The sequence below is a fragment of the Leptodactylus fuscus genome, chromosome 3, assembly GCF_031893055.1.
Source record: "Leptodactylus fuscus isolate aLepFus1 chromosome 3, aLepFus1.hap2, whole genome shotgun sequence".
Classification (NCBI taxonomy): Eukaryota; Metazoa; Chordata; class Amphibia; order Anura; family Leptodactylidae; genus Leptodactylus; species Leptodactylus fuscus.
The window spans coordinates 6,961,296-6,981,189 of NC_134267.1; the positions used below are offsets into that span (position 1 = coordinate 6,961,296).

Consider the following 19,894-nt stretch of genomic DNA (forward strand, 5'->3'; position numbering starts at 1 on the left):
AAATCTAACACAAGAACATGGAGTCTACCTCCTCGATCACGTCAATCTTCGGATCCTCATCATCACTGCTGTTACTACTGGAATTGTCTGACCCAGAATCGTCCTCTTCCAGAGCCTTGAGATCTTCGTTGTCAATAATGCCCAGAAACTCATTCTCATCCACATCTCTGACAGCTCCTAAGTCTTCATCAGAAGACGAGTCTCCAGCTCCATCAACTTGTATGATATCGTTGTCACTGGGAGCGATCGGATTCTCTACAGTAGGCATCTAGGAAAGAAAAGCAGCAGATTGTGATCCCTACAACCTTCTTACTAGAGCTCTAGCTTTATCACATTAAACAAAACTGTAATACTTTTGCCAAGAGGAAGTTTCCCTGACTCTGTGTAGTAACAACAAACCTATGGAGACATCATGATACAGGTCTATGGTAGCCAGTTGTGGTATAGCCATGTGGACGCATTGTAACAGGATTGTGCAATGTCTGTTGTTATGGTCATGTGATATTGTATCTAAATGAACATGATGTCACTTCCTGGAGCACTGCAGCCTAAATGGGTGTGATGTCACTACCTGGAGCTCTGCAGCCTGTATAGATGTGATGTCACTACCTGGAGCTCTGCAGCCTGTATAGATGTGATGTCACTACCTGGAGCACTGCAGCCTGTATAGATGTGATGTCACTTCCTGGAGCACTGCAGCCTGTATGGACGTGATGTCACTTCCTGGAGCACTGCAGTCTGTATAGATGTGATGTCACTACCTGGAGCACTGCAGCCTGTATGGACGTGATGTCACTACCTGGAGCACTGCAGTCTGTATAGATGTGATGTCACTTCCTGGAGCACTGCAGCCTGTATAGATGTGATGTCACTTCCTGGAGCACTGCAGTCTGTATAGATGTGATGTCACTTCCTGGAGCACTGCAGTCTGTATAGATGTGATGTCACTTCCTGGAGCACTGCAGCCTGTATGGACGTGATGTCACTACCTGGAGCACTGCAGCCTGTATAGATGTGATGTCACTTCCTGGAGCACTGCAGCCTGTATGGACGTGATGTCACTACCTGGAGCACTGCAGCCTGTATGGACGTGATGTCACTACCTGGAGCACTGCAGCCTGTATGGACGTGATGTCACTACCTGGAGCACTGCAGCCTGTATAGATGTGATGTCACTTCCTGGAGCACTGCAGCCTGTATGGACGTGATGTCACTTCCTGGAGCACTGCAGTCTGTATAGATGTGATGTCACTACCTGGAGCACTGCAGCCTGTATGGACGTGATGTCACTACCTGGAGCACTGCAGCCTGTATGGACGTGATGTCACTACCTGGAGCACTGCAGCCTGTATGGACGTGATGTCACTACCTGGAGCACTGCAGCCTGTATGGACGTGATGTCACTTCCTGGAGCACTGCAGCCTGCATGGACGTGATGTCACTTCATGGAGCACTGCAGCCTGTATAGATGTGATGTCACTAGGGACTACACCATGGCCACCTACCTGGAGAAGATATTCCACCCCAAACACAGACAGACCATGAGCCAGTACAGACTGAGCACCCACAGTCTGGAGATGGAGACGGGTACAGGCAGGTGTACAAACCACGAGAGAACAGACTGTGCCAACACTGTGCCCAGGGGGCCGTGAAAGACGAAGCCCATTTCCTGCTACACTGCACCAAATACTCAGCTGTGAGGGCCGTCTACTACCAAAGACTCTCTGTCCACATCCCAGACGAGAAGAGGAAACTCTACATTCTACTGGGGGAAAAGGAGTCCTGCCCAATAGGTGTCCAGCTGCCACGAACTAAGGGGAAGATGAGACCCCATGGACTCTTATACCCCATTACTGCCCCTTCTAATCACCTATCCGCCCCGATACATCCCACCCCACCCCACCCCCCATACTCACCACTCTCTTTGCTTTGGCAATGCCCAATGTCTATTCGGACATGCCAATAAAGCTTTTTTGATTTGATTTGTCCCTGTCTGGTGCACTGTATAGCTGGAGCACCGCAGATGGGTCACGATATCAGAGATGAGGGAAGGAGAATATTAATATTTGTTATTTTTTACATGGTCCCTGGGCCGCCACCTAGTATATTCTGGGGTCTAAAAAGACTCAAGAGTATATTCATTTCACATCCGGTTTGCAGACGATGAGCTAGAAAAAAAACTTTTGGAAAACGTAGGACAAATCCTGTTTGTTCTGAATTTCTTGTCCATATTAGTCTGGGATATTTATGCTGCGGGTGAACATACCCTTAGACAAAATGTGCTTTACTTGTATTTTATTAAAGGGATTCTACCACTAAACTTACATTTTTTTTCTAATGACCACGTCGGAATAGTCTTAAGAAAGGCTATTCGTCTCCTACCTTTAGACGTGGTCTCCGCCGCGCCGTTCCGTAGAAATACCGGTTTTAACCGGTATGCAAATGAGCTCTCTGCAGCAAAGAGGGCGGGCCCCAGCGATGAAACGCCGGTGAGCGCGTCCCCATTGCTGCCCGAGAGCTGTTTCCAGCGCCGCCTCCTTCTTGAGCAGCAACTCCGCCTCTTCTGATGCGGTCCAACTTCCGACGCCTGCACAGTAGGCTCCTGTATTGACGTACAAGAGCTCTTGCAGTTCAATACAGGAGCATACAGCGGCCACCCAAAAATGGCCACCGGCCGCTCCTATATTGAACTGCAAGAGCGGCCACCCAAAAATGGCCGCCGGCCATTTTTGGGAGGCCGCACTTGTAGTTCAATACAGGAGCCTACTGCGCAGGCGTCGGAAGTTGGACCGCATCAGAAGACAGAAGAGGCAGAGTTGCTGCTCAAGACGGAGGCGCGGCGGAGACCACGTCTTAAGGAAGAGACGAATAGCCTTTCTTAAGGCTATTCCGACGTGGTCATTAGAAAAAATTTTAGTTTAGTGGTAGAATCCCTTTAAATATCATTTCACAATCTATCGCGTTACTTATATACAGAAACCACAAGGATACAAACTGGGCCTCTACCGTACACTATAACATACTCCTATAGACAGACACTTGGACCTTTTTATCCTCCCAGTCTATAATGAAGCCGTATATAGAACGTCTCTTTTATAAAACATACTGTACTATGAAGAGAAGGATCTGAAAACAGATCAGGCTCCGAGACAGCAATCCTCATAGATTTAATCCATGTGCCCCATTAATGGGTCTTTTACGGCCACTGGGACATCTTATTCCAATTTCTCAAACCAACAAACTGCAAACGGTGAAAAATAAAGAGTCCGTAAGGAGACTCGCAGATCCACAAAAAGGCAAACAAAATAAAATCAATAGACTTTTACAGACTCATTTCTCAAAAGCTTCTAAAAACCAATTTACATGGAGAGTTGTCAGCTCAGGTTTAAGTCTGCATGGCTGAATACGCGGAGCTCCGAGCGCGAATATGAGAAAACCACTGAAAAATACTAAAGGCACAGAGATAAAATATTGTATCAGAGACGGGAAGATGCAAAAACCTGCGAAAAAGAAACTCACCTTCTACAAGACAGATAGAAAATTCTCAAGGATTGGCACTAAGCGTTACATCAGAAGTCAAAAACATCAAATATATCTATACGGTGTATATCCCAGCACTGCCTTCAGATATCTCCTCCTTTCTCTTCATCCTATTTGTCTCATGTTACAAATAAAAGTGAGAAATTTCTCAAGAAATCTTTGCTGTGTCCCAAGGAACTCAACCGTATCCACCTCCTCAATGTCCTGAAAACACCGCAATCCATTTTGTTCGCTTTTAGCATTCATTACTATGTCTTAACATGGACCGAAGACAAGACTGTGTGAACATGTCCTGAGGGAAACAAAAGACTATTCTATGCTCCCGTATAAAAGCAAGTGTAATGTCCCGGTACTGCTAGTCCAATTCGCTCTACTGCAGACCGAGATAGCATGGACATTTTCATATAAGGTAAATATTTTCCTCCCCCTTCATTCCTTCTATATATTTCTATTCTTCCAGAGCCAGCACACAGGGGGTCTATTAATGCGCCATCTTGTGGATGTTTTTGTGAACTGCACCTGCCTATACTTTGCCATTGTAATTTGAGTTGTTACTGTAAAGGGAGTGTCCATTATGATTAGCTGACCTCCAGGACCAATCAGGCTCCCTTGACTGGCCTGGGGGGAGAGTTGAGTGACCACCCCTCTAGAGGGGGTTGGGGACGTTTTTGGCTGATTTCTTTGGTGTGGGGCTACAAGTCTAGGACATGAGACAGCTAGCAGACGGAGCACATGGAGCATGGATGATGGCTGCCCACTATCAGGGTACACCAAGCAGAGATGCCTTCTCCTCTGTCCTCAAGGCCCTTCTCAGAGAGTGTTTTCCTCTGAAGCTCTAATCTTACAAGCGCTGAAGTTGATGGACTTGTCTTATCCGTACATCTGGGACCTCACACGTATATCGCTATCCAAGTAAGTCCTTGGGACAAATCTATAGTAAGAAACCCATAGCTAGTCTGGCAGAAATTGAGGGTCTCCCATTGCCGAATTGTATCTCCTCTTCTATATACGTGTACCCAGTTTGTGAGGACTAACCCCCTGGATACAGGCCATCTTTACAAGTATATACAAGTTAACTGCCAAGCAACTACTATCCAAAGCATTCTGCCCCATCCTCTGCTAATTGGACACTACCTACAAAGATCGCTGTATTGTATGTGAAGAAGTCCTCCATATGTACATTTGTATTACTTTGTCCTGCTAGTAAAAAGAAAAGCAACGATTACCCCCGAAGCCTGGTTGTCTGTTGTCATTGTCAGATATCACGCAGGGGAGGGTAGTCGGGGACATCAAAAAGGAGAGTTTGTGCACATTTGGGACCCAGGATTAATCCCCTGAAAGCCGTCCACATCGAATATTACCTGTGATACCAGCCCTGGCCCTCCTGAGTGTTGCACAAGCAAGGCCGCAAAGAACGAAGAAAAACAAAGTTTCTCTGATCATCTTAGAAGTGACATCTTTTGGCTTGATTGGTGGCCAATGGATATGATCATGAATGCAGGAAAAGGCTATGGTCTGGGACTTAGAAAGTCAGTTATTGTGGTGAGGTTATCTTCTCATACATGTAGTGTCCTCTCCTGATAACCAGCCATGATGTCCTTATTGTGCTCGGGTTATCTTCTCATACATGTAGTGTCCTCCTGATAACCAGCCATGATGTCCTTATTGTGGTCAGGTTATCTTCTCATACATGTAGCGTCCTCCTGATAACCAGCCATGATGTCCTTATTGTGGTCAGGTTATCTTCTCATACATGTAGTGTCCTCCTGATAACCAGCCATGATGTCCTTATTGTGGTCAGGTTACCTTCTCATACATGTAGTGTCCTCCTGATAACCAGCCATGATGTCCTTATTGTGGTCGGGTTATATTCTCATACATGTAATGTTCCTGCCCACAATAAGGAAGTCATGGCTGGGCTTCTGGCAAGTCCCAGACTAGACTGTAGAAAGTTCCTGCATTCTCGGTCGTACCCATAGGTAAGCAATCAGGTCAACAGATGTTATCACTAAGGCTGGATTCACATCTGCGTTGGAGTCTCCATAGAAGGCTGTGCCACAGATTAAGTCTTAGGGCGCCTTCACACGATGTAACGCTCTGCTCATTTTGTCCATTTTACACGTGTAAAATGTAGTAAGCCATTGAGTTCAATGGCTTATGCGTGTATTTTTGCGGACGCAAAATTACGGGTGCAAAAAGTCTATACACTAAGTAAGCGGCCATTTTCTTGTGGCCCGGGCATGCAGAGTCGGCTCTGCCCAAGGCCTAGAAGTTTGACCGCCAGCGCTGGTAGAAGATGCATGAAAAGGCCGTTCCTGAAGAAGATGGAAGCGGTGCTGGAGAGTTCTCTTGCAGCATTGAGGACGCCCCCAGTGCTGTGAGAGAACTCATTTGCACACCGACGAAAACCGGGATTTCTATCGAACAGCGGCACGGAGAAAACATCTAAAGGTAGGAGAAGAAGAGCCTTTCTTAAGGCTATTCCTACGTGTCAACGAGAAAAAAATTTTGATTTTAATGGTAGAATCCCTTTAATTTTGTCACCAATATCTCTCACTCTCAGAAAAGTGGGCCTTTCAGTCTAGCCTCATCGCTGGGCTGTTCAGAGCGCCCCCTGCACCGTGGGCCTTGCAGTCTAGTCTCATCGCCGGGCTGTCCGGAGCGGCCCCTGCACCCGGGACAATACTCTTCCATAGCCTTGTACTGTTGATGAGGATGTGACTAGTCAGACTCCTACTGATCTAATATCGGTGGCCTATCCTAAACTGGATGACCCCTTTAAACAAGAATATGATTTCAGAAAGGAGTGTAAAGCCAAAAAAGTAACGTCCATGAAATCTGCCACCAACACTGTAATACATATTCTAAGCGGCATTAACGTAGAATGTTTACAATGTGCACAGCGGCGAAACAGAAGGTTAAGAACAGAACAATGAATCAGTGAACTCTTACATTATCACTGAGGAACTGCAAAAGGAGGAAAAGCTTTGTAAGCGGCTTATCTGAAGGATATTAGAGCCCGTCTTACATATTTATTAGGGGAGCCCTGGTCACGATAACTGCTGAACATCACAGAAGTGTAGGATACAGATTACTGGTCTCAGCAAATAAAGCCTTTCCGTTCTGAAAAGTTCTACAACTCTAATCTAGACTTTCTGTATCAGTTCTTTACTGTTTGGAGGAGTTCTTGCAAAAGAAACCTTCGTGGTTTATTTCAGAGCATGGCCGGGAGTTTGCTGTTGTTGGCCTATCATCTGGATGGATTGGTAGGGGTCTGAGTCCTAGAACCGCCGCTGATCAGTTGCTTGCAGTCACGGCACTGTACTGGGACTATACCACTGACTCCAGGCTGTCTACGCAGTAACGCCAGACCTTGGGATCATCATGGCAGCAAGATGCTTTAAAGAGATCCTATCAGTGGATACCTTTTTTTCTGACAAACACGTAGGAATAGCCTTAAGAAAAGCTATTCTTCTCCTACCTTTAGATGTCTTCTCTGCACCGCCATTCAGTAGAAATCCTGGTTTTCTTCGGGATGCAAATGAGCTCTCTCGCAGCACTGGGGGCGGTCCTCAGTGCTCAAACAGCACAGGGGGTGTCCCCAATGCTGTGAGAGAAAACTCCAGCACCACCTCCATCTTCTTCAGGAACGGGCTCTTCACACGTCTTCTTCTGGTGCTGGGGGTAAAACTTCTAGGTCTCGGGCAGAGCCGCCCACAGGCCACAAGAAAATGGCCGCTTACACAGTAAGCTGTGTAAGCGGCCATTTTCTTGTGGCCACATACACAGCTTACTGAGTAAGCGGCCACTTTTCTTGTGGCCGTGAGCATGCGAAGTTGGCTCTGCCTGAGGCCTAGAAGCTTGAAGCCCAGGACTGAAGAAGATGCAGGGAGAGGCCATTCCAGAAGAAGATGAAGACAATGCTGGGGAATTCTCTCGCAGCATTGGGGACGCCCCCAGTGCTTCGAGAGAACTTATTTCCATACTGAAGAAAACCCAGATTCCTACCGAACGGGGGGGGCGGAGAAGACATCTAAAGGTAGGAGAAGAAGAGACTTTCTTAAGGCTACTCCTATGTGTTAGAAAAAAAGGGTATCTAATGATAGGATCCCTTTAAGCCTCCGTCAGGTGAATGGAGGTCTACGAGTAGCAAGGAACTTTCCTGGCATATACATTCCATGACCACATTAAACACAATGTGGCAGATTCATCAAGGCTCATGCATCAAAAGAGCAATGTACAAGCCATGAAAGTCACAAGTATGAATCTTTTGCACAAAAACTGTGACTTTTTAGGATTTACACCGTGTATCCCACAAGGGGGTGTGGTGCTGTTGGTGTGGTCATTGGCCCCATCACATTTATCATTTATACCAGTTTTCAGGTGTAAGCTATGCCAGACATGTACAAAAGTAGACTCCTGTTTTGGGTCAGAAAGCTCCTAATCTTATTTGAGGTGCGCACCTTGTCATATAGTAAGCGCAAACTCCTACAGAACAGGAAGCACCAAAACCAGTATGGAAAATGGTGGTCTCGATAAATCAGTACGATGTGAATACAGCCTTAGTACTACATTCCATACTAGTCTGAGGCCCTGCATTGCAGAAAAGCTGAGCTTTCTGTTGCAAATTTTGCTGCATTTTTGCTTTTCTGCAATTTGTAAACTCTGCTTGAGATTCCATGCACAGGACTGTGTGCTTTATCAGTGTGTTGTTCATGACTAGCACAATGACCCTTTATATTGTAATGGCCCCATATACACAAATGTGTATGATCACAGATCCGTGTATGAAGCTGTGAACCCGTGTATGGGCCCATTGGTGCAAATGTAGCCTAAAGGGGTAGCAGTGGCCTGTGACTAAGCTGCGTGTTTGTACACTGAGCTCTACAAACGCTCATATAGACCGCTATGGGGACATGCAAAAGTAAGTGAACCCTGGCCTCCATAGACATCCAACTATGTATCTTGGAGACCAAGGTGTGATGCAAAGATAAATAGCATTGGATATTGTATCTGATACACCCCGCGATCTCTAACTTACCTTATCTAGAATATTGTCATGGTCGTTATCGAGCTGTATATTTCTATTCTCGTTTTCGTCATCGTCCAGCAATATCAGGTCGACCACGCTATCAGCGCCCGGCGATTTCAATAGGCTCGAGCCGTCTGCTTGTCCTTGAACTGTCTGAGCCATGTTTAAGTTATTCAGAGATTCAGACTTATCAGCCAAGGTTAATTCAGTCTGCTTGGGACTAAACAGCGGTGGTGGCATATCATTAAAATTATTTTGTTTTACACCATTCAATGGCTGATTAAGCACATTACTCGCAAGTTGCTGGTTCTGCATATCAACAGACTGCTGAATAAATGACTCTCCATTAGCATTCCCAAAATTACCATCCGCCGGCCTTTCAGCCTCGCATCCATTTACAGCTTCGTACGACCTGTTGACTTGTGGCGCCGGCTGCGGCCATCTCTGCCCAACCGGAACGCTTCCACCAAACTGGGCGCCTGGGGTTGGTCGGGGAGGTTGAGCGACATGCTGGAAAAACTGTGGAAGAGGCTGCTGGAGAATCCTGGGGGCTCCGGGGGCTTGGGTCACCATGACTGGCACAGTCACTTTGTAAAGTTGGCCTAGGAAACAAAACGTGGAATATATTCATATGTATTGGGGAAATTTACTAAGTTCGCATGTGCGCCGTGGGGTAGAAATCCTGGTTTTCACCGGTATGCAAATGAGTTCACTCGCAGAACTGGGGGCGTCCCCAATGCTGCGAGAGAACGCTCCAGTGCCACCTCCATCTTCTTCAGGAATGGCCTCACTGCGCATCTTCTTCCGGCACTAGGGGTCAAACTTCTAGGCCTTGGGCCAAGCTGACTGCGCATGCCCACAGCACATGCCAATGCCTACACAGTAAGTAAGTGGCCATTTTCTTTTGTCCCGGGCATGCGCAGTCGGCTCCACCCAAGGCCTAGAAGTTTGACCACCAGCGTTGGAAGAAGACGCGCAGTGAGGCCGTTCCTGGAGAAGATGGAGGTGACGCTGGAGACTTATCTGAAGCATTGGGGAAACCCCAGTGCTGTTTGGGTGCTGAAGACTGCCCCCAGTGCTGCGAGAGAGCTCATTTGCATACTCATGAAAACTGGGATTTATACCGAACGGCCGCCCGGAGAAGACATCTAAAGTTAGGAGACAAGTAGCCTTTCTTAAGGCTATTCCTACGTGTTAGTCACAAAAAAATTGCTTTTTAATGATAGGATCCCTTTAAAGGGGCTTTCCTAAACTAAAAAAAAATTGATGACCAAATAGGATAGGTCATTAGTGGCAAATTCATGAGGCTCCGACACCTGGGCTCCCCTGCTGAACCGCTTTCTGATACTGGTGAGCCCAGCAACCTGTTCAGTACTTACCAAGCACTGCAGCGTACAACGGAACAGCAACTGTGCTTGGTATCGCAACTCAGACCCATTCACCCATGAACGTGACGTCACATGGCTTGTGAAGTGGTACATAGCTGTACACTCAAGCAGCTGATCTGCAAAGGTCCTAGGGGGTCATGGATCTTCAACTAATGAAGTATCCTAAGGGTAGGTCATCAATTGAAAAGTCCTGGAAAACCCATTTAGGCTAAGGCCCCACGGACCGTAATCGCAGCCTAAAGCGCTGCGAAAAGAACCACGGCGTGAACACTTTGTGGTTCTTTCTGCAGCGCTTTTAAGAGAAAGTTCACAGAGTTTTCCTCCGCGGACTTTCTCTTAACATTATATCTACGGGAAAGCCGCCGGCGTTTCCATAGATATAATTGACATGCTGCGATTTGCATTTATCCACGCTGCGATCTTTTCCGCAAAGTGGGGATGGGATTCGCAGGAATCCCATTCACTTTGCCTGCACTGTACAACGCCGTGATTTTTCCTGCAGTGTCTCCGCAGCATTTACATCCCGTGGGGCACCGGTCTTAAGATGCGACAAAGTGCAGAGAAATTGCAGCACAAATTTCTGTTGCAAAGCAAGTCAGCTAAAAGGTATACAGAGACGAAATATTTTAACCCCTTCCTGCCGACTGCATTTTTTTTATTTTTGGTTTTCGTTTTTGACTCCCCCCCCCCTCCTTCCGAACCTTATCACTTTTTTATTTCTCCGCTCCCAGAGCCATATGAGGTCTTAATGTTTGCAGGACAAATCGTTCTTCATGATGCCTCCATTAATTATTCTGTACAATGTCCTGGGAAGCAGGAAAATAATTCAGAATGGGGGGGGGGAGGGATTTGAAGAAAAACTGCATTTCTGCGATTTTCTTACAGGCTTCGTTTTTCCGGCGTTCCCGGTGCAGCCAAAATGATCTGTCCCCTGTATTCTATGTTTCGGGACAATTCCGGGGATACCAAATTTATAAGGTTTTATTTATATTTTAACCCCTTTAACAAAAATCCAAACCTGTACACCCGGCCCCGAAAAAAAAGACACCCCATACATCGTCCGTACACGAAAGTATAAAAATGTTACGGATGTCAGAATACGGCAACTTTTAGAAAACGGCCGCTTACTCAGTAAGCTGCCTGTGTAAGCGGTCATTTTCTTGTGGCCTGTGGGCATGTGCAGTTGACTCTGCCCGAGGCCTAGAAGCTTGAAACCCAGGACAGAAGACGACGCAGGGAGAGACTGTTCCTGAAGAAGATGGAGGTGGCGCTGGAGATTTCTCTTGCAGCATTGGGGACGTCCCCAGTGCTGCAAAAGAACTCATTTGCATACTGAAGAAAACCCGGATTTCTACCAAATGGCAGAGCGGAGAAGACATCTAAAGGTAAGAGTGTTAGTCAGAAAAAAAAAAGGGTATCCAATGATAGGATCCCCCCAATGCTGCGACAGAACTCTCCAGCGATGCCTCCATCTTCTTCTGGAACGCACTCTCTGTGTCTTCTTCAGTCCTGGGTTTCAATCTTCTAGGCTTCGAGCAGAGTCGACTGCGCATGCCTGGGCCACAAGAAAATGGCCGCTTACACCAGCTTACTATGTAAGCGGCCATTTTCTTGTGGCCCGGGCATTTCGCAGTCGGCTCTGTCCGAGGCCTAGAAGATTGAAACCCAGGACTGAAGAAGACACAGGAAGAGGGTGTTCCAGAAGAAGATGGAGGCAACGCTGGAGAGTTCTCTAACAGCATTGGGGACGCCCCCAGTGCTGTTTGAGTGCTAGGGCCTGCCCCCAGTGCTGTGAAAGAACTCATTTGCATACCGAAGAAAACCGGCATTTCTACCGAACAGCGGTGCAGAGAAGACATCTAAAGGTAGGAGAAGAATAGACTTTCTTAAGGCTATTCCTACATGTTATCGAGAAAAAAAAGGGTTCAATGATAGGATCCCTTTAATGAAGAGTGACTATTTGGGAAAGTCCCATTGAAGGCCAGATCGAAACCAATCGACACAAAGTAAAAAATAAAAAAAAAATTGCAAAAATTGTAAACTAATTTGTGCAAAAACATAAAAGACGTTCTAAGAATAGATTTTTAATTACTTTGTAACAGAGACATGTTAGAAAATATAACGTGCATGCACTACCGCCACCTGTAAGGAAAGGGAATACATTATACATTCACACCTACAGTAAAACATGGCTGCAAATTAATCTATGACTTAGGTCAGCGTGCTATGAACCCCCGATATAGGCCGCCAGTGACTCTGCTCAGGCAGAGGGAAATCTCATTACACCGAATACATGAGAAATATTACCAGAAGTTCTTGAAATAGTCACTTCCTACCCCGAAGCAAACAACGGACTGCAAAGTAGTAAAAAAAAAATCAAGCAAGTTGTAATCTCAATTTATAACGTGGTGTTCTTGCAAATACTAAAATGCAGCAAAGGGTTATCCCGAGACTGAAGCTCCCCGCTGAATTGATGAGTTGTGTCGGATCAGTAGGAGTCCAAGTGCTGGGAATCCCACTGATCATAAATACAATTAACCCTAATTAAATGGAACTGGTCCCTGCAGTCAGAAACCTCTCCGGCTTCTTCGCCAACCAGGTAGTAATCTATAGGGAGCTATCTGACAACAGGTGGCGCTCTTTTTCCCCAATGAGGTCTTGCACTAAACTCATCAAACCCTATTATAGTTTACGAGGTCTGCAAGTTTCCGCAAGTACCGGTAATCGTTTTTGAGCAGATGGGGGGTTTGCGTTTTTTCGAGTCCCAAAGCGACCCGAAAAACGGAAACCCGAACGCTACTGTGAAGCTGTCATTATTGGTATTTTCTTACACAGAATCCTTAGCAGGGCATGCATGGTCTTATAAGACCCTGTGCCATCTCTCCCTTGTGGGACACAGTACCCCTTCGTAGTAATCCTGGAGCATCATCTTCCCAAATCTTTTGTTATCCTGTACTGCTATTTAGAGTAAATCTAACAAACCGGGGTGCCCCTGGCCAAGCCCACCTTGTCTACCACTGTTTACTGTCTAAAAAAGTGGCATACTGAGACACGCCATCGTTCCCCAAAAATGCAGCAAGTTGGGTCACAATTTTGTTAGTATGGACAGCAATGGGGACCCAAGTCCCGTACCAGAAGGTCCGCGCTCAATGGTCGTGCGGTTGAAACAAAAATCCAAATGTTGGTTGAAGAATCTTTTATTAAAGTATAAAAACAGTAGGCACAACGCGTTTCAGACTCCAAGATAGACGTTTAAGTGCAAAATTACAAGGGCATAAAATTACAAGACCCGATGTGTGCCTGGAAATTTGCACTTGAGAAAGGGCCATCTTAGAGCTCAAAACCAGTTGTGCCTACTATTTTTATACTTTAATAAAAGGTTTTTCAACCAACATTTGGATTTCTGTTTCACCCGCACGACCATTGAGCGTGGATCTAATGGTAAGGGACTTGGGTCCCCATTGCTGTCCATTTAATTTCCCAGCTCTCCAGTGTATGCTGATAGAACCGCTGCCACTCTCACCAGGATGTTATATTATCTACATGTGTTCCACTCACAACCCCACCAGGTGAGAGGCCATTTTCTTGTGGCCCACGCCTGCGCAGTCGGCTCTGCCAAAGGCCTAGAAGTTTGACCACCAGTGCCGGAAGAAGATGTGTGAAGAGGCCGTTCCAGAAGAAGATAGAGGTGGTGCTGGAGAGTTCTCTCGCAGCATTGGCCACACCCCCAGTGCTGTTTCAGTGCTGAGGACCACCTCCAGTGCTGTGAGATAACTCATTTGCATACCGAAGAAAACCCGGATTCTTACCGAACGGCGGCGCAGAGAAGACATCTAAAGGTAGGAGAAGAAGAGCCTTTCTTAAGGCTATTCCTATGTGTTAGAAAAAAAAAGGGAATCCAATGATAGGATCCCTTTAAGAAAATGCCAACAAAAAGCATCACCTTGCATAAACGGACCCGGCACAGAGGCACAAATTGTGCTGTGAACCCTCAGACGGTGTCGGGACATGCCTCAATGACACATAATAACTTCTCCCATTTCCAGGAGGAGTAACAGAGCAACGGCACGGCACAGCTCTCTCATAAAAATCAAATATTTCTAGGTTAACTCTTATGTCTGTGATTTTTCTTTTGTATTACACAAGCTAGCAGCTGGAAAAAAAAGAAAACTATTTAATATGTCAATGCAGATGCCAAGAGTGAAACTTGCTCCAAGGCAGATAATTTTCTAGTATTAAGAATAATACAATTTATCTTCAGCGAGTAAGTAGGAACACATAATACTTAAAAGCAAGGGCACCACTAAAAGCATTAAAGTCATAAGCGCTGCCAGTCCCGACTCACCTGACGCCGTCTGTACAGTCATTCCAGCTGGTAAGTGAAAGGGATACGTGATGCCAGGTGGCAAAGTAAATGTACCGCCTGATCCAGCCGAGCTCTGAAATAAAGGGTTGCAATATAAGGTTACGGTTAATAGTCTGATAGGTGTGATAGGGCGACACAAAATAAATGAATTGCCAACATGTTCATAAATACTTCCGTAGGATAGAGATCCTGTCATACCAGTGATGGTGAAGGGATCAAAAGTGCGGATAACAACAAAAGTAACCAGCGTGTTCCACTGTATGTAGTTCTTCTTTGAAACCAATGAATGTTACACCAAACGTTTGGCGCATGTAGTGCACGGCCCTTTACGCTAAAGAATGCGACATTTTCGTGACCTGCTCACCAATTTTTAGAGGACAGAGACCAGGGATGCCTCGGTCCAACCAATTTACTATAACATATGCAGGAAAACTGGAAATTTATACCACATCACCTCTCGCCTCCCCTTAGTTCATTTTCTCCCCCCTTGCATCTTCTCCTGATCTTCTGCTCTGTGTAGGCATTGGGCGTTGTGCTATACGCCGACTGCACAAGCTCCGTTCAACATTTTTCAATTGTGTAGCAGACCACAGCAAAATGGCGAACACAGCATGCACAGTGGGCTCTGCCTGATGATCAGTAAAGCCTGTGAGTCCTGCCTCCTCCACATCAGGAAAGCCTGTAACCCACACATCTGGAAGACTACCACCCCTGCCCAAATATCAGGAACAACTGTAAGTCATGGCTTTCCTGTCCGTACATCAGAAAACCTACAGCCACCCCTGCCTAAAACTAAGGAAAGCCTATGGAGTCCTGTCTCCTCCACCCACACATCGGGAAAGCCTATGAGTCCTGTCTCCTCCACCTACACATCAGGAAAGCCTATGAGTCCTGTCTCCTATACATCGGGAAAGCCTATGAGTCCTGTCTCCTCCACACCAGGAAAGCCTATGAGTCCTGTCTCCTCCATCTACACATCGGGAAAGCCTATGAGTCCTGTCTCCTATACATCGGGAAAGCCTATGAGTCCTGTCTCCTCCATCTACACATCAGGAAAGCCTATGAGTCCTGTCTCCTCCATCTACACATTGGGAAAGCCTATGAGTCCTGTCTCCTCCATCTACACATCAGGAAAGCCTATGAGTCCTACTCCTAAACCCACACATCGGGAAAGCCTATGAGTCCTGTCTCCTCCACCTACACATCAGGAAAGCCTATGAGTCCTGTCTCCTCCACCTACACATCGGGAAAGCCTATGAGTCCTGTCTCCTCCATCTACACATCAGGAAAGCCTATGAGTCCTGTCTCCTATACATCGGGAAAGCCTATGAGTCCTGTCTCCTCCACACCAGGAAAGCCTATGAGTCCTGTCTCCTCCATCTACACATCGGGAAAGCCTATGAGTCCTGTCTCCTCCATCTACACATCAGGAAAGCCTATGAGTCCTGTCTCCTATACATCGGGAAAGCCTATGAGTCCTGTCTCCTCCACACCAGGAAAGCCTATGAGTCCTGTCTCCTCCATCTACACATCAGGAAAGCCTATGAGTCCTGTCTCCTCCACCTACACATCGGGAAAGCCTATGAGTCCTGTCTCCTCCATCTACACATCGGGAAAGCCTATGAGTCCTGTCTCCTCCACCTACACATCAGGAAAGCCTATGAGTCCTGTCTCCTCCACCTACACATCGGGAAAGCCTATGAGTCCTGTCTCCTCCATCTACACATCGGGAAAGCCTATGAGTCCTGTCTCCTCCACCCAGACATCGGGAAAGCCTATGAGTCCTGTCTCCTCCATCTACACATCGGGAAAGCCTATGAGTCCTGTCTCCTCCATCTACACATCAGGAAAGCCTATGAGTCCTGTCTCCTCCATCTACACATCAGGAAAGCCTATGAGTCCTGTCTCCTCCACCTACACATCGGGAAAGCCTTTGAGTCCTGTCTCCTCCACCTACACATCAGGAAAGCCTATGAGTCCTGTCTCCTCCACCTACACATCAGGAAAGCCTATGAGTCCTGTCTCCTCCACCTACACATCAGGAAAGCCTATGAGTCCTGTCTCCTCCATCTACACATCGGGAAAGCCTATGAGTCCTGTCTCCTCCATCTACACATCGGGAAAGCCTATGAGTCCTGTCTCCTCCACCCAGACATCGGGAAAGCCTATGAGTCCTGTCTCCTCCATCTACACATCAGGAAAGCCTATGAGTCCTGTCTCCTCCATCTACACATCAGGAAAGCCTATGAGTCCTGTCTCCTCCATCTACACATCAGGAAAGCCTATGAGTCCTGTCTCCTCCACCTACACATCGGGAAAGCCTATGAGTCCTGTCTCCTCCATCTACACATCGGGAAAGCCTATGAGTCCTGTCTCCTCCACCTACACATCAGGAAAGCCTATGAGTCCTGTCTCCTCCACCTACACATCGGGAAAGCCTATGAGTCCTGTCTCCTCCATCTACACATCGGGAAAGCCTATGAGTCCTGTCTCCTCCACCCAGACATCGGGAAAGCCTATGAGTCCTGTCTCCTCCATCTACACATCAGGAAAGCCTATGAGTCCTGTCTCCTCCATCTACACATCAGGAAAGCCTATGAGTCCTGTCTCCTCCATCTACACATCAGGAAAGCCTATGAGTCCTGTCTCCTCCACCTACACATCGGGAAAGCCTTTGAGTCCTGCCTCCTCCACACCAAGAAAGCCTGTAACCTACACCTAAATCCACACATCTAGAAGCCTGCCGTCCTTGACCATATATCAGGAAAGCCTGTAAGTCATGCCTTTCCCATCCATACATTGGAATACCTCCAGTATTAGTCCTGCCACCCCTGCCCTTTGAGTTCTGCCTCCTCTCCCCACACATCACAACAGTCCGTAAGTCCCGACCCCTGTCCACACAATTGGAAATCTTGTGAGTTCTGCTGTAGTGCCTGCACAAGTGATGGACAGCTGTCCGCTACCAGCAAAAACTGCACCTACTCTATTGTGATCGGAAAACAATCAGGCTACGTTCACATGCTCAGGTTTAACAAGAACAGTAGATCAATGAATGAATTCCCCCTTATACTTTCCTATATCATAATATAAAAAACTGCCCATAAAACCATCCAAAATAACACTAAACGTATTAATAAATCGCTGAGGAATTTATAGTGTAATGAAACCATTGAAGCGTTCTCAGATTTAAGGGGCAAATGAGCAGGATTTTACTTACCATGTCAGTCCCTGTAAAGTTTGATAGATTTCTGCCGCCTTGAAGAACTTCAACAAAGAGAGAACAATGGATTATTTTTCTTCGTTCTTATTATTCTTTTATTATTCTTTATTATTTATAACATTTTAAAACATAATTTGCAAGAATTATTATGTCTGCCTACCGAAGCCGCAGCAACACAACCTGTTCTACAGAGCCGGGCACAGATCATCGCAGAACCCCAGAGTCCGCTATAGGTAAACTGGAGAAGATTCAGGAACATATATACTGTGTAGGCTCATGTCCAGGCTCCGATGTGATAGAGGACATTATAAGGCAATGGAATAAGAGGAGAGAACTACAACGCCCAGCTATATATGACCTATCCTAAGAAGAACTCATCAATAGCAAAATCTCTGGAATATTCCTTTAAAGGGATTCTATCATTAAAATCTATTTTTTTTTCTCGTTGACACGTAGGAATGGCCTTAAGAAGGGCTATTCTTCTCCTACCTTTAGATGTCTTCTCCGTGCCGCCGTTCCGTAGAAATCCTGGTTTTCATAAGTATGCAAATGAGTTCTCTCGCAGCACTGGAGGCGGGCCCTGGCACTCAAACAGCACTGGGGGCGGACCCAATGCCGCGAGAGAACTCTCCAGCGCCGCCTCCATCTTCTTCTGGAACGGCCTCTCTGCGTGACTTCTTCCAGCACTGGTGATCAAACTTCTAGGTCTCGGGCAGAGCCGACTGCCCATAACCACACACACAAGAAAAATGGCCACTTACACAGTAAGTAAGCGGCCATTTTCTTGTGGCCTGTGGGCATGCGCAGTCAGCTCTGCCAAAGGCCTAGACGTTGGACCACCAGCGCCGGAAGAAGATGCGTGAAGAGGCCATTCCAGAAGAAGATGGAGCTGGAGAGTTCTCTCACAGCATTGGTGACGCCCCCAGTGCTGTTTGAGCGCTGAGGACAGCCCCCAGTGCTGCGAGAGAACTCATTTACATACCGACAAAAAACGGGATTTCTACAAAATGGTGGCATGGAGAAGACATCTAAAGGTAGGAGAATAGCCTTTCTTAAGGCCATTCCTACGTGTTACTGACAAAAAAATTTGATTTTAATGGTAGAATCCCTTTAAGGTTCCATCTTCATATCAATAACATGAAGAATCGAGGGGGAAAAAAAAAAAAAACACTTTGCAAAAAAATTGCTAATTTTGCTCATGTTAAAGTAAAGAGACAATATGAATGAAGATAAGAGAGTTCTTCCATTTATACAAGCTAAGACTTTACCCTGAACCTCTCCTTCTCGTTCCTTCCGCGCTCTGATCTTACAAGAACACATCTGCTCAGATTAACTGCTGTTTGCACTTGGTGTGAACCCAATAAATAATCATATTAGGTTTTTTCTTTCCCATTTTCTGTGTTTTGACTTCATAAATAGCGAAATTTACTTTGATGAATTATTGAACTAAATTGAAACAAATTACTATGAAAATAGAGGGGGAAGGCGGTGCACCGAGGAAGCCGAGGACGTCTTCTGAAGGCTGCAGCAACCTCACGTCAACTTTGCACAAAGTGTTACTTTATTAAAAAAAAAAAAAATCTAAATTGTGCCATTATCTTTGTGTGTATATATATATATATATATATATATATATGTGTGTATGTATAACTGTGCCCGTTATATTTCATTGTACGACCTATGAGGCCTAGCTATGACCTTGTGGAGGGGAGGGGGGTTGGTAGCGGTATATAAGGTCACTGTCTACGCCATAGGTAAGTTCACATGGTGGAATTTTTGCTTCAGACTCCACCATGAATTCATTCATCGTATCCTCCCCCCCCCCCCCCAGCTTGCTGAACAGGACACTATGAAGTATCACTATACTTATGATTACTAGAAATCTAATATAAAAGCAGATAGGATAATAAGCACATGCTTGTAGAGAATGGACTCAGTGCTATCTGTGTGTTTACATAGAGAGATAACAGACAGGACTTTATCAGCAAACTGCAATTAGCTGAACTGATTGGCCTAGAGCAGTAAGTGACATCACTTGTCCTATCTCACAGGTCCGTGGTTATGGAAACACTGTGTAAACAATGGGAGGAATAAGTTCACATAGCAGGAAAACAAAGCAACATTGCAAAGGCAATATATTTAGGAAAAGTCTTCAATTTACACAAACTACTAGAGATGAGCGACCACTGTTCGGATCAACCGATCCGAACAGCACGCTCCCATAGAAATGAATGGAAGCACCTGTGACGCTAACTTTGCCGGCGACAAAGTCAGCGTCACAGGTGCTTTCATTCATTTCTATGGGAGCGTGCTGTTCGGATCGGCTGATCCGAACAGTGTTCGCTCAT

General features: G+C 46.1%; 1 protein-coding gene across 1 annotated transcript in view; it reads right to left on the reverse strand.

Annotated features, from left to right (window-relative positions):
* The window catches only part of GTF2A1L (general transcription factor IIA subunit 1 like), a 36,073-nt gene that overhangs the window by 3,653 nt on the left and 12,526 nt on the right, over positions 1 to 19,894 (reverse strand). The window contains exons 4-7 of the mRNA XM_075267043.1: positions 17,544 to 17,590; positions 14,306 to 14,399; positions 8,582 to 9,174; positions 29 to 268 (exon numbers count right to left, since the gene is read on the reverse strand). Of these exons, the coding sequence (XP_075123144.1) occupies positions 29 to 268; positions 8,582 to 9,174; positions 14,306 to 14,399; positions 17,544 to 17,590 (974 nt within the window). The remainder of the gene's footprint in view (positions 1 to 28; positions 269 to 8,581; positions 9,175 to 14,305; positions 14,400 to 17,543; positions 17,591 to 19,894) is intronic.